Genomic DNA, 14,556 nt, shown 5'->3' with positions numbered 1-14,556 from the left:
TAATATTCAGCTGAAAATCAAGACCTCAGATCAGAAAATAAGAGGAGGATTTAAAAAGCCATAAAATCATCAAGGCAGATCATAGCGAGGCAGTAAGCCTCATTTTCTGAATCTGAACGGGTTCTTTACAAAGTAACTTACAAGCAATCCTCCGCTTAGTTGACCTCACTGCATAGGAGCAATGATGTATAAGTAAAATTTTTTTTAAATTATATAATTCCTGAAACATTCATTCATATTTTAAAAGAAACATTCTTTTCTGAAGGTATTTTACACACAACATATGCATAAAACCTATGTCATTCTTACATTCATTTTCAAATCTCTCAACCGTCATTTAATTTAGAAAATAAAGTCTAAATCAATTGAATTGTAATTACAATAATTGTAATTTAATTACCTAGAGAGCAAGAGAGAGTTGCAACTGAGGTAACCATCTTCAAATTTATCACCTGAGTCCAAAACAAAGGTAAAGAAGGAAGGAATACAAATGTATTCCCATCAAGAGGCAGAATATAATGTCTTTACCAAACAAACCTACCATGTGGGATATTTTTACCAGAGTCATCTGATGAGAAAGCTAAAGACTGTTTTATAAGAACACTGTGATTATCTGTGTTTCATATATTCATTTTCTGACATTAAGAAACATATCTGGTGCAATGGCTTTGGAAGAACAAGAAGACAGCCACATCCACTCATGTGTATCTTTCAGATAATCCATCCGCTTGTCTATGCTAATGTGTAATTCACTCTGGGGTCACTCTCCCCAGGTGCCAATAACCAGATGACAGTTTGCCCATCTTTTTATTACTTCAGCTCTGGCCAGAGCTTTTCAAGAGCATTATTAAAAATGAATCTCATAAAGTACAGATGCTGGGTTCATTCTGCCCATTACATAACAAAATTGCTCAGACTGGAACCTCTATTACTCATCAAAAGTTTGGCTCCATAAGCAATTGGCAGCCTCTGTGGTTTTTATATAACAGCAGCCTATACAGTTATTACGCAATCAACTTCACAAGGGACTAATATCCAAACAATGATAATCCCAGGTATAGGTATAATTTACTGGGGGCCATTTTTATTAGTAACTATTCTAAATACCATGTCATTCTCTATGTGTGCATGTACGTGTGTGTGCATGTGTGTGTAAGTTTGAATTAACTACCCTTTTGGAGGATCCACATCAATGCTACATTCTCTATGGCAGGCAATTGAAGAGTTCCTTATGAATGGAAAAGGGGCACAGTTCTCAGAGCTGAGGGTACATCACAGTACATACACTAAATCTAGCCTTATACACTAGGTCTAGCCTCCAGATAAGCATTTTTAATTACCCAAATATGACTACATATACTTCAGAAAATGACCCTGAGCCTCTTGCCCCTTCATACCTATGCTATGCTCCAGGTTTTACGAGCTCAGTAGTGTTAAGAGTGTAATTCAGTGGTGTGATACCTGCACAGCATTCCCGAGGCTCTATGCTCCATCTCCACTACTGTTAAAAAGGCAGTAATAACAATAAAAACATTTCAACAGGAGCCCTGTAAAGCAGAGTAGCCGTGATGCATTCTTTTGATTCTGAAGATTTTTCACAGGTTAAGCACAGAGGGTTCACCTTAAATTAATGCAGCAAGTGATGCCCCTAGCTGTGCCTTGTCAGATACACACTAAACTTCCTTGGGCTCCATATACTGGTTAGAACAACTTGAGAACAAGAAAGGACAGACAAGAGGTGCACATCAAAAGATTATTCTATTCTGCTCTAAAGAAACGTCAGATGCTCATGATAATGGCCAATGAGAGCACATGACTGAGTGACTGGACACTCTAAGTACGGCACTAGTTATGTGGAGTGCACTTACCGATGTAGCCTGGGACCTCTTTGCCCTTATATGAGAAACAGAGTGTAAGATCCATGCACACAGATGGAAGTCCATTTTCAGTACAGTCAAATTTTGTTCTATTTACTGACTCAGGATGGCTTAAAGATGCTTCAACAATCACTACAGGCCTTGTCCTAAGAAGGCAATAAGATTATTAATATTAGTTATAGAATAATATTACCTTAAAGATAGCCATTACATTTGTTCCCGACGTCATTAAAATGCTTACTCAGTAGTATGTACAGTTTTCACTTAAATATATAAAACCATTAGCTTTATCTGATGATCTGTTTAATTATATCTATACAAGGTGACAAAAAAATACCCCAAAGTTTAATAATAAAACTTCAGGATACCAAAAGGAACACCATCAAGGCCACTGCTTTAAAAACCGGCTGCCCACTCTCCACAATTAGGGCCAACTGTCATTAAGGAGTGAAAGACAACAACCTTACCTTAGCAACACTGCAGAATCAGAGTGAAATGCACCAACCGCTATGTCTGCAGAATAAAAATATAGCAACGGGGTACATTAGCGATCACTATTATTTAAAGAAAATTACCTTGCAGCTACAAATACTAAACTGCATATCATGTTTCAACTGTATCAAAATAGCATTTACAGAAATGTAATTGGGAAAGGCAAGCTATAATCCTCAGATCCATTTCACCATTTGTCTGAATCTATTCACTCAGAAGTAACAACAGCAATCTTTTTACAAGAAAGCAAAGAAACAGCATGCTAGAGACTTGCAAGAGGGCTGCCAAACAAAATGCAAAGCTCTGAGCTAGAAGCATTTCTCCAGAAGGCTCCTTTCACGTCTTTCAAAACAGATTTCTCCTAGCTTTTCATCACGTTTGATTGATTTCTTAGGTACTTCTTTTTTTTCTCAAGAGCACAATTACCAGTAATCTGAAGTCCTTCACATCAGCTTTCCATGTTCACCCTAAAGCAGCAGCCCACAAAAGAGCTTCCCTCGCCCCCAGTCCTGAAAATGGACATATTTACTCACCAACATATCCATTGTTGTCTGCATCAATTTGTCCTGAGATAGACTGTCCAAACATCCTTAGTGATTTGCTAATTTGACGTCCTTCGATTCGCTGGAAAAAATAAAGGGTGTGTGTGTATGTGTGTGTGTAATTTTGATGGGAAGATTATAGAATATCTAATATTTCTAAGATCTTAGCTTTGTTAAATAATGAGTCTTCTCAGGCTTGCCCTAGCACATTGACTAATAAAAAGCACTCTAGGTAAATCAAACGCTTTAAGAGAGGTAAAATGTCCTACCTTTTAAAACACCTGAAATCTCTTTTCTTACCAATACTTTATGTTGTGATAAAAGGAATATTTTACAGGATAATTTTTAGTGTTTCCAAAGCAATTACTTATTCCATGTCTTTGAATTTTTTCAAGTTCTGCATTTACTTCCATAATCAACATTAATAAATAGAGATTTTTGTAAAATAAGATGTCTATTATTATTTATCATATATTGCTATTCAGATATCTGATGAAAAGCTATTGGTTTTGACAGATTGTTCCTTCCCATTTAAGAACAGTCCACACCTCATTCTGCTCCAGCTATTTAATTTCATGTACAGACACTGAATTAGAAATACGTGGGTGCTATTCACAGTATGAAAAAAATTCAGTATCTTTGACTTGACATATATCTAACTTTTACACTTAATTTAGAGGGTCATTTGCCCACTTTTGTCTCACCAAAATAATGTTAGCTAGTAAATCTTTGGAGAAACCTTTTCTTCTCAGAATGTAGGTCTTTTTCTACACTGAAATGTCCTGAGTCATCAAGATATAGAACTGAAATTATTAGTTTATTATTCGTAGAAAGAAACATGGTCTCATGAACCCATTTTACTCCTTGTGCTAGCTCTGTAAAGCATGAAGCTTTATCTATTGATATCCAGGTGGGCAAACTTGGGAAAGAGTGGCCATTGCCTCGAGATCACAGATGTGTTGTCACACATAAAGACAGGGGATAAAAATGGATGGGAACTCAAATGGAAATAAAGGGTTTAAAGACCATTGTTTTTAGAGTTAAAATGAGAGCACTTACCAGTATTATATGGTGAAATAAAAATGTTAAGTATTTGAGGGAGAAAACAAATCCGTATTACCAGTCAAATAATGAGGGTACTTTTAATGATCAATGCTCCTTGTGGAAGATTGAATAATATCTTACCTGTGAGTATGTGGAGGAGATTCCGTCTACTCGGCCATTATAAATGTAGACAGCACCTTGCAAGTCATCTTCTTGTGGTGCACCAATAGCAACATCTGTTTGATATAAAAGTGAAAATATTAGAAACTCTTGGTGCAAAGAATGAACTTGAAAAACTAGCCTTCGTGATTCTGAATTCATGTGACATAATATGAGAACTCCCTCTTATAAGGAAACACAAGACATTTTTCATCCAGAAATACTAACATCATAACCTTCAGGGTCATGCCTAATAGTCTGTGCATGGAAAGTAACAGAGTGGGTGGTTTTGCAGCACACTCTCTCATAATGGTTAAGCACACAGGGGCTGCAGACATACCTCTTGACACCCACCTCAGCTCTGTTGCTGTGCCCTGCTACTCTGTATGTTCCCAGTGCTTAATCTATGTGTCATGTTTCCCTACTCATGGAATTAGAGCACATGAAGATAAACGTCCTCCTATGAGAGGATACAACCTGTCAACTGCATATAACAGCATCTGGCATGTTATATCGGGAGGTTGTATGACCACAAGAACCTTAGTTTTGAACTTCTAGACCTTTCTATTACTATAAAATGGCTTCTGAGTCAATTCCTCTCTCAGTGATGGTAATTAGATATACATGCACATACAAATAGAATTTAGAAAATTACCTTGTTTTGTAAAATAATGACAGAATAAATTTATTGTGATTAATGTTGAATTTATGACACTGGGATGAAAACATGATGATCTCATGGGAAAAACAACCCAAGAGCAACAAACGTGCTGACTCATCTCAATGCTTAAGTGATGTAAATACATGTAACATGAAGGAGAAAAATAACATTCCATAGCTTCAAGAACACATCATTGTTATACTGCATAATTCTATGAAGGTATATTAATATATTTAATAATATGCAATGTTTTTAACTATTTTAACTGATTTCTAAAGAATAGAAAGTTTATTTTCATGATATCATTTATTGTCTGATTTTTTCACAACCACAGCAGTAATTTTGGCTGCTGTTTAATATAAACCATATTTTAGTTATCAGTGGCAGTATCAAGAAGATACAATTCTAAGCCATGAAAATAAGTTTTACAAACTTACTTTCTGAATTGTAGAAAGTTGTTGCACTCTGGGAAACTGTACACTCTCCCTTCACACATATCTATTTTATGTGTACAGTATGATGGGATCCGTTAACTCGAAGTAGTAGGCCAAGAGGGGACAAGTATAGAGGAAGGCATTTCTACTGCAAACCTGATGTCCAGGGCAGTGCCATTTATTTAACCATGTAAATACTTCAAGATCAGTTGGTGGACAGCCACTGCCCTGATTCTCACAGCTGTCCCTCACCAATGCTGTGACTCCTGCTGAGTCGTTTCTAGGTCCGATAGCATATCACCTTCAGACAGTGTTTCTGGTATAGAAGGGAGTCACCAGAACATGCTCCACCTTTGCAACCAGACTCAATTGGGTTTGGTAGTTTCTGGACTGTACTGGTAGTTAAATATCATGGTCCAATGATATAGAGCCCTCATAGTTTCTTTCTAATATCAAGATCTTTTAAAAATAGAAAAATGATGGATATCTAACGTTGGTAGGCATCATTTTAGAGATGAGTAAAGACAGATGCTACTTATAACCAATGGCACCTTTAGAACCAATAAAGTACTTTGAAAACCCCCTTCTAATCAACCATGATATAGATCAATAACTGATATAACATTAACAAAATCTAGGCAGCATTATCATTCTGGTCTCCCTTTCAACAAAAAAGCAAACAACATAAAACTACAATTGCATTTGCTTCCTTGAACTATTTTAAATGTGAAAATGAGTGACAAATTAGAGACTTTTAATTACCTTCAAAGCCATCATTGTCAATGTCGCCAAGATTCGCTATAGATTCCCCAAATCTTGCAGCATATTTGTCACTTCCAAGGAGCACTCTTTCCATTTCAACCATCACAGCTCCCTAGATAGGTGTGGGAAGAAAGGTGTCATTATAAAACCACCTGACAACGTGACACGTGATTCACTGCTATAATTGGATATGGATTTCTCTAATGCATCAAACCACAGATAGAGCTTCAGTACACACATCCCAGTTCAATTCAATAAATATTTATTAAGTCAACACATATAATAGCATGATTAGAGCTCAGAGGACATGGGGAATTGTCGAACTCGTGATCCTTAGCTTTGAAAATCCAATAAATCATTTTGATAATTCAATTTAACAAACATTTATTGAGCTCTTGCTAAAGATAATTCACTGGGCTGAGCAAACCAGTGAAAGGGGCCAAGGAGTGTGTGTGTGTGTGTGTGTGTGTGTGTGTGTGTGTGTGTAAACACCCTGTTTCCTTCAGAAACCAGGGATACAAGACCAGCTTTATACACGCATGGGCATGACTTACAAGTACAAATTGCTTTGCAGTAATGAGAGGAAGGGAAAATAATGCTAACTGAAGCAAGGAAAGAATTCCATTAAGGAGCAGGAAGGAAAGATGACTTGAGAGAGACTTCACAAAGCGGCATTCAAGGTGGCTACTGCAAGGAAGGTGTGGTTGTGATTTGCAGAAAAGGTGATCAGAAAAACAGCTACATGTGTGAGTTAGAGTATGTTACTATCTGCCATATATTTCTTAATTGATAAGCATATATAATGACCACAACAAAAGACAAATTGCTGTCTTACAGTACATAGCAATTGGATTAAAAGGGAAATTTACTCTTTCTGAAGCAAACCATAGGAAGCCAGGGGAGGTCTCTGAGGTAACAGGTGATGTGACTTAAGCTGCCCTTTGGAACCGTATCCAAGCAACAATGCACTGGTCAAACATCATCGTTGAAGTCGAAGGTGAGCCGTTATTGCACATAGGATAAGTTGTCTAATTACGCTGTGATAATGAGCTCTGATCATTCCAATCCTACATTTTAAAAACCAATTCCATTCAGTACTCACAGATCTCACCCTCTTCTCAGGCAAATCTAGTTTTCATTCCACAAACATACATTCTATGCTTTGTCAAGTGTCCTTCGCTTTTTCTCTCATAACAGAAAATTCCTATTTCTCTCTCTCTCTCTCTCTCTCTCTCTCTCTCTCTCTCTCTCTCTCTCTCTAATACTGCTTCTTTCTTGAAATATTTTTGGCCTAAAGTAAAGCATGTCTACTTTGAATGTACTTATCATCATGCCATTTTATTACATTGTATTCCAATGGCTCCTCGATGGTTGGCATCTCACCAATTCCTGAAATTCATGAGTCTCAGCTGGAATTATTTTCAGCTCTTTTGATAGTATATTTTATTCCAGATTCTCACTAAGGGTCATTTTTGATCTAAATGAATTAAAATTTGAATTTATTTCTATAGATGTAATCACTACCATTTACACGGAATTGGATTAAATTCAAGGACTGGAGGATAAAATGGGTTGGTTCCTTAGGAAAGGGAAGAGAGACAGAGCTTCAGTGAAGTCACAAGATGTATAACCACAACACAATGCTGATTTAAAAGAGTTCCAGGAGAATAAGTGGTAATTACTCCTGTTCAAGTATCCTACAGTCATCAAGAATAGCAACTAAGTGCTCACTTCGGACCCCTGAGAGCTATTTAATAGATTAGGTCAAAACCCAAGTCCTTCAAGTAATCTTCTTTCTTTCAGTTCATTGACAATAATTCTGGAGTGTCTGCTTGTCTAGGACTTGTATGGGCCATGGAACAACAAGGGTAAACAAAATAGACGAATCCTCTTCCATGCTAGTACAGTACAGGCACCGGCAAGTGAGGAAAAGAAAATATTACGCTTCTTAGTGGCTAGTGCCATTTCAGAGAGTTTAGAAATAGGTAAAATGCAAAGAGAAAAAGAGAAATCCACATTGTGGGATTTAAAAATGGAAACCAATTACTAATCTGACCTCAGTATTTAACAGCAGTGCTTCTGGGTAAGTCAGAGGGAAGGGCAGCCTAGTGAGCAGGCTTGTCCTGTGCTCTCTGAGCATTCCCTCTATCTGTTTTCATATTTGGATGGTCTACGGTTTCAGTGGGAGGGAATGTTCCTTTACTTTAGCAATAATTTTTACTCTTAAGCTATTTTTTAAACATTTTCTTGTTAAGAGAAATGTACCAGATATTTGCCACAAGGGAAAAATGAAAGATACTTGCTGACTAGGGTTAAGTAGATACCAGGAGGGCCATCTGTGAATGGGGAAGTGTGGAATGTGCAGAGCAGTGTTGTTTGTGTGCAGCTATTAATGAGAGTTGAGAGATCCCTATCCAGAGGACAATATATTTTAGATTAAAGAAAGTCCAGAGGACCTCTGCATATGTAGCCCTCTGTCTATACTCAGAACTTTAAGACTCCCATGCTTCTAAGACTGGAAGCCTTTCCTTTTGCATTATATAGAGTTTAGCGTGACATTGGAAATGAAAACTTATTAAATTCTCTGAAAATTTTGAGTAATCAGGGTTACAAGTGCACTTTGCTAAATCTTGACTAAAAGATGCTGTGTTTTCACAGAAAAAAAAGGAACTTGTTTTCTTACAAGCTCGTTCTTATTTTCAAACCAAAGGACTGAATACTGCTCCTGACTTAAAACTGAATGATACTCAGTAATTATCTAACTAAACAATGTAGCCACTTTAAAATAAATGATGCCAGTCTCATATTATTTTAGGATCTAATCAAAATGAAGTGTGTAATAATACTTTATCAATACACCTTATTTCTGTTTGCAAGTCAAGGAGTTCAAAAAGTTGAATGCTTCATCTATTCCTAATAACAAACATTACTAAATTATATAAGGACAATAATTATTGAGTTATACAAATATACATTTTGAAGTATCTGCAAAAAAACTATTCTTCCAAGTTATATTTGTGTGAAAAATTAAACTAAAGGAAATTTTAATTAGTAGAGTAAACTCACACAGTCTGTATGTAGATTCCTTTGTGTTCTGTCTCATTTTTCTGGAATAGTTACTAATTGACATGCTCTGTTTCATTTTCAGAGCATCAACACAGCAGTAGAAATTTTACTTTGGTCCATCAAATAAACTTTAGACTACGTCTTTGACTGACAAAAGTGCTCAGCGGATAAAAATGCTTTCTGTGCAAGTCTGATGATCCAAGTTGGATCCCAGGAATATGTAGTGGAAAGAGAGGCCTGATTTCCTCTGGCCTCCACATATGTACCATAGCACGGATAAACATGCATGAACACGCAATATGCACTTGTGTACACAAATACACTAATTTCAAAAAAGAATCTGTAGTCTCGGAACTCTGAAGTAAGAGCAGTTTCAGTCTGAATTATAACTTATGAATGACTTCTACTTTGCGGACTATCAGACATACCAAGCCAGAGTTGATGTACACAAATACTCTTCCTTCCTCCCTGATGGTACTCTGCATGGGAGCTCCAACAAGGAGATCTGAGAAGCCATCTGCGTTGAGGTCCACTGCACAGACAGAAGCTCCAAAATATGAGCCAAGCTGTTCCGAAGCAAAGCACACGCACAATGAGAACACACAACTCTAGTCACAGAAGCCCTCAGCAACCCCAAAGGCAGAAACTTATTTACCTTTTTACCTTTCATTTCATATATGATGTTCAGTTCACTTTCGTTAATGCTGAATATATACGCCTACAATTGGGCAAAGAATTCAAAGAAATTTACTTTCTTATCAAATTTTCTCTTAAAAAAAAAACCCAACTTATCCGTTTAATCAATAATATCAGTCTCTGCAACATGTAAATGGACAAACATAAAATATCAAGTGTTTCATAAAATTGTTACCACTACAAATTTTAAGAGTGATATGCAATATTAATATTTATATTGATACACCTGACTTGAAACAGTATCCTCTCAGGAACTAACTTTTGGATCCCATAGAAAAGAAACAGAAAAGGGGGTTACTGAAAAAGATAGTATTCCCAATATTTATGTGGCAAAGTAGAAAAATCTAGAGCTAGAATTATTCTATTCTATTCTTTATAGTTTTACCATGCAGCATTACCTGTCTTAACTCCCTCTTATTAAATAATAACCAGTACATTTATTCTCTGGGCATCTATAGATAATTATACTTTATCTATTTATTGTCTATATTGTGTTATCTACAATTTATCTATATATTATCAATTTCCTCATTCAAGTTATGATTCCCCTTAAAATTTTCCAGCTAAATTTCTTTGAGAGCTATAAATAAATCTTGAACAGATTCAACTGATGCAATACATTGCTCATCATTTTAATTTTATACTTTACAGTGTCCATTTAACACTTGACTCTCTCATATAATCTATTTAAGACTTTGTGAAGAAGTAGAGAGAAAAAAAGGAAAGTCTTACTTTCCCTATCTGTTCGTGTTGAGGGGCTCCCCCCACGACTTCGGTAGTATATGGACTTCGAAAATGACCAGCTCCAACTGAGTAGCCTTCATAAAAGGAGAAAAATACATGAGACTCATCATTCACAGCAGGTACATGCTTTTCTAACTCTGCATGGAGGTAAGCGAAACTATGCAAAATGATGACTTTACGGAGAACTTCAAAAAACATTTATATTAACTTATAATGGTCACTTAAGCAAATTAAACACATATTTTATAAAAACAATGATATGGGTTTGAATTTCCAAGCTCTCAATATTAAAAATATGACCTGGACACTTGATCTGCTATTCCCTGTGTGATACGCTTAGCTATGGTCTTCCAGGATTATAGCTGCAACCTCTGAGGTTATACAAAACTCTGAACAATTTTTACAGATTTCATGCAATCTTTCTATTGCATGGACTTTACATAAAGATAAAATTTTACATGATAAGAGACATAAAATGGGTTACAGTTCCTGCAATACATCAAGCCACTGTTCAATCATATAAGGGGATATCTTATGAATTCTGTTGGAATGATAGTAATATACTAATTGTTTTATTAGTGCCCTTTCTGAACACAAAATGTTCACATTTAAAGCCATGTGGGTCAAATAAGCCTATGTTTTGTACAAAAACAGAAACAAAAAATCTACGGAACATATGAACTTTACTGTAAAGGGAAACGATCTCACAAAATTTGTATTTTGTAAGTGACAAATATGATATTCTTGACTTGTGAAATAACAGCAATGAGAAGGAGGGAGAAAACAACAATAAAAATGGCTAAACTCTGAGAAACAATCCAAGATAATTGTAAAAACAAAGCTTCTATAAGGAAAAACCAAGATAATAATTTTTAGAATATACTTCACAATGCCCACTTTATTTATTTTAAAGATATTATTTTAAGATCTATTGGTTTTCACTTGCTAGTCTAAGAATTCATTTAAACACTCAGTTAATTAATTAATACAAAGTTACCATAGAAACTTCCTAGGGAGCCAGTATGGTGACACACGCCTTTAATTCTAACACTCATGCATCAAAGGTCAGCTAGGGCTACATAGTGAGACTCTGTCTTAAAAAACAGAAAAGAAAAAAATAAAAGAAAAAGAAAGGAAGATAGAAGGGAGAAAGAAAGGAAGGAAAAACTAAAGAAAGGAAACAAAGAATTGGTGGTGGTGGGGCTTCCTAAGATAGATTAACATTCAACAGTTCCTACATAAGAACATAGGGATAGCAGCTGAAGTTACCTATGTCAGTATAAGATATACAGTTAGTGAAATGCAATTGGCTTCATGGTTAATTGAGACAGTTTGTGATATACCCAATTGTTACTGGCCAATAGGATGCACATATAATTTTTAAAGCACAGATATTTAAGTTGGTCAAATTTTTACAGTACCTAAGTAGCTTCCAAATTTTACTTGATTCTGTCTGTCTACGAATGCTTTGTATTTGTTTGTAGTTATATTGTAGACAATGACAGAGCCAGTCCAGTATGATGATCCCGGGGCCCCCATCACAATTAAATCCTGCAAGAGAAAACATCATTTGAAAGTTAAACCTTACCACACCAAATCTCTTGCAAATATATAACATTCTAGGCAAATAGTCAGGAAATGCATTTTATATTGAAGCTCAAAAATGGGAACATTTTATTAATTTAAAACCGTATGTTAAATAGCCAGAAAAACTAAGAATAGAATTTTAGAGACGAAACTAGGGAACTTTGTCCACATTTACCAGTGGGTTTCAAATATCCAAAGGTAGGGCCATTAGGCACTAGAATAAGCTTTGGGGACAAAGGCAATGTGGGTCAGTGAAAGACAATCATCTGTGTGTAATTCATTAGTGTTCATTACCAGGATAATCATGTGTTACTAGAGAGTAAAGGGGGCTTAATTTATTTCAATTTGCAAAAAATCACTGAATAGTGTCCCTAACAATTCCAGCTCAGATAATAAAAAGGCTAGTGAAATTTGGGGCATATTTTATTCTAACTAGGAAGAAAGGAGGGAGGCAAGGAGCAAGCTCTTGCCTCTGTTGCATAACAACTCAGAGCAATCAAACCTAATTACCATATAGTATATTCTCTAATTCTGAACTTTCTGTGTAATCAGTTCAATATAGCTAAAGAAAGAATTGTTATAACATGTATAGAAGAAGTGATCCCAAAATGATATAGTCTTAGCTCCTTGGAGTTAGAAAATATTTATGAAAGTATAATGGGTTTCTGAGAAAACCTGCAACATTTATTATTATTATTATTATTATTATTATTATTATTATTATTATTATTATTTAAACTGAGGACAACATATAGTTGAGTTTTAGGTAGTAGGGAAGAGAGTTTGGGATTATCTCTGATTTTCAAGGGTATTATAAGTTTTGGCCTTACTATTATCATAATTTTAATGTAAAATGGACACATGTAACTCCTTCACCTTCAGCTAGTAATTTAAAACAATATACTTGGATAGATATTTTCATCTTTAAAGTTAGCAAACTAAATAACTAGCTACTTTAGATTTCCACTAAATTCTTAGTAGAGCAGATAATCTCCAGTGTGGATTTTAGTTGATTCTATGTAATATTAGCCATTTGCAATTTGCAAAATTACAGTCACAATTTATTAAAATTATATGTAAAACAGTTAATGGTATGAACATGGTAATAATAATCCCACAGCTGAAGACTACTTAAATGTTACTCAGTAAGTCTATAGAAGCCCCAGAATTAAGCTTCTACACAATCACTGGAGCTAATACTAAGCTGTTACCTGTGTGTAAAAACTAGATATCCCAGCTTGACACGATGCAAAATGTTCTCCAAATTTTCTCACATAATCTAAAACAGAAATTCAATATTGGTTTAGACAAATTAGAACTATATATTTTGAGACAAAGTTTGGCTGTAGAGCCCAGGCTGTCCTTGAACTCAAAATTCTTCTGACTCAGTCTTCTAATTGTTCAGGTTTAATTTTTATGATAATGACTATCCACCATAGTTTAAGTTTTCTCAGAGCTTTTCACAAATATGACTCTGAAGATATGTGTCTTGTGCTCTACTTTTGAAAATGGTAGTAACTGTCGTGATTTAAGGTCATTCAGATCTCCTGAATTAACCTTCAACTTCTCATCTCGAATCACAATTAAAGGTATTTCTCCCTCTGTTTCCACTTCATGGGAAGTATTGGCAACATATTCTAAAAATTAAAATGAATCACTGAGTGAAAGGCCAAGATCTAAAATTTCAGTCTCTAGGCTCACAGTTCCCTGAGTTATTACATATATTGGAGGTGCACAGCCGTGTGTTCCGTGGGACACACACAGGTAGAATGGCTATTTATTCACACAACTTAATACAGTCTCTCTTCGTGGCAACTCTTTGTCTGTATGTGGTCAAAACAATGGCAATCCACCTTCTTGGAAAAATCCCACAATAAGCTGTCACATTGCATGTCATTCTGTGCATTCCGTTGCTAGACTCATTGGTCTGACAAAACTGCAACTCAGTGTCTTGTGATAGACACTTCCTTATTCGTCTCCACCTCCACATCCCCAACCACTTTGACACTCTTTCCCCCTGTATTTCATATTTTTAGATTTCACCTATAAATGCAATTGATTAAATGTTGTTTTCTGCGTCTCATTTACAGCGTTCTCCATATTCATCCATGGTGTCCCCAAAGGCAGGGCTTCCTAAATGTGGATGACATTCTGTTATATGTATGCACTCATACACACCACCCAAGAGTCCTTTACTCTCACACTCCTAAAAGGACCATGGAGTTGTGTGGAGTTTCTATTTTCTATATCTTGAGAACCTTCTGTAGAGTCTTTCATGATGCTGCAGTAATTTGCACTCACGCCATCTTGACTAACATTTACCTCTCATCTTTTTGGTAAATAGCCATTTCAAAAGATAAGAGGTGATCTTTCCAGGTTCGATTAATTTACATTCCATAATGGTCAGTAACACCAACCACCCTTCATAAAACCATCAGCCATTTCTCTGCTTTCATTGGAGGGAAAGATCTTAGCTTTACTGACTTGCAATC

The 14,556-nt window shown here is 35.7% G+C and overlaps 1 protein-coding gene across 1 annotated transcript in view; it reads right to left on the bottom strand.

Moving 5' to 3' along the window:
* Nucleotides 1–14,556, bottom strand: part of Itga4 (integrin subunit alpha 4) — a 72,860-nt gene that overhangs the window by 38,859 nt on the left and 19,445 nt on the right. Inside the window, exons 5-14 of the mRNA XM_076928952.1 lie at nucleotides 13,276–13,343; nucleotides 11,899–12,028; nucleotides 10,466–10,551; nucleotides 9,693–9,755; nucleotides 9,466–9,603; nucleotides 5,972–6,083; nucleotides 4,097–4,191; nucleotides 2,903–2,993; nucleotides 2,345–2,390; nucleotides 1,869–2,023 (exon numbers count right to left, since the gene is read on the bottom strand). Coding sequence (XP_076785067.1) covers nucleotides 1,869–2,023; nucleotides 2,345–2,390; nucleotides 2,903–2,993; nucleotides 4,097–4,191; nucleotides 5,972–6,083; nucleotides 9,466–9,603; nucleotides 9,693–9,755; nucleotides 10,466–10,551; nucleotides 11,899–12,028; nucleotides 13,276–13,343 — 984 coding nt within the window. The remainder of the gene's footprint in view (nucleotides 1–1,868; nucleotides 2,024–2,344; nucleotides 2,391–2,902; nucleotides 2,994–4,096; nucleotides 4,192–5,971; nucleotides 6,084–9,465; nucleotides 9,604–9,692; nucleotides 9,756–10,465; nucleotides 10,552–11,898; nucleotides 12,029–13,275; nucleotides 13,344–14,556) is intronic.

Source organism: Arvicanthis niloticus, chromosome 2 (assembly GCF_011762505.2).
Source record: "Arvicanthis niloticus isolate mArvNil1 chromosome 2, mArvNil1.pat.X, whole genome shotgun sequence".
NCBI lineage: Eukaryota > Metazoa > Chordata > Mammalia > Rodentia > Muridae > Arvicanthis > Arvicanthis niloticus.
Note: the sequence above shows the minus strand (reverse complement) of the source record. Positions and strands in the feature narration are given on the sequence as shown.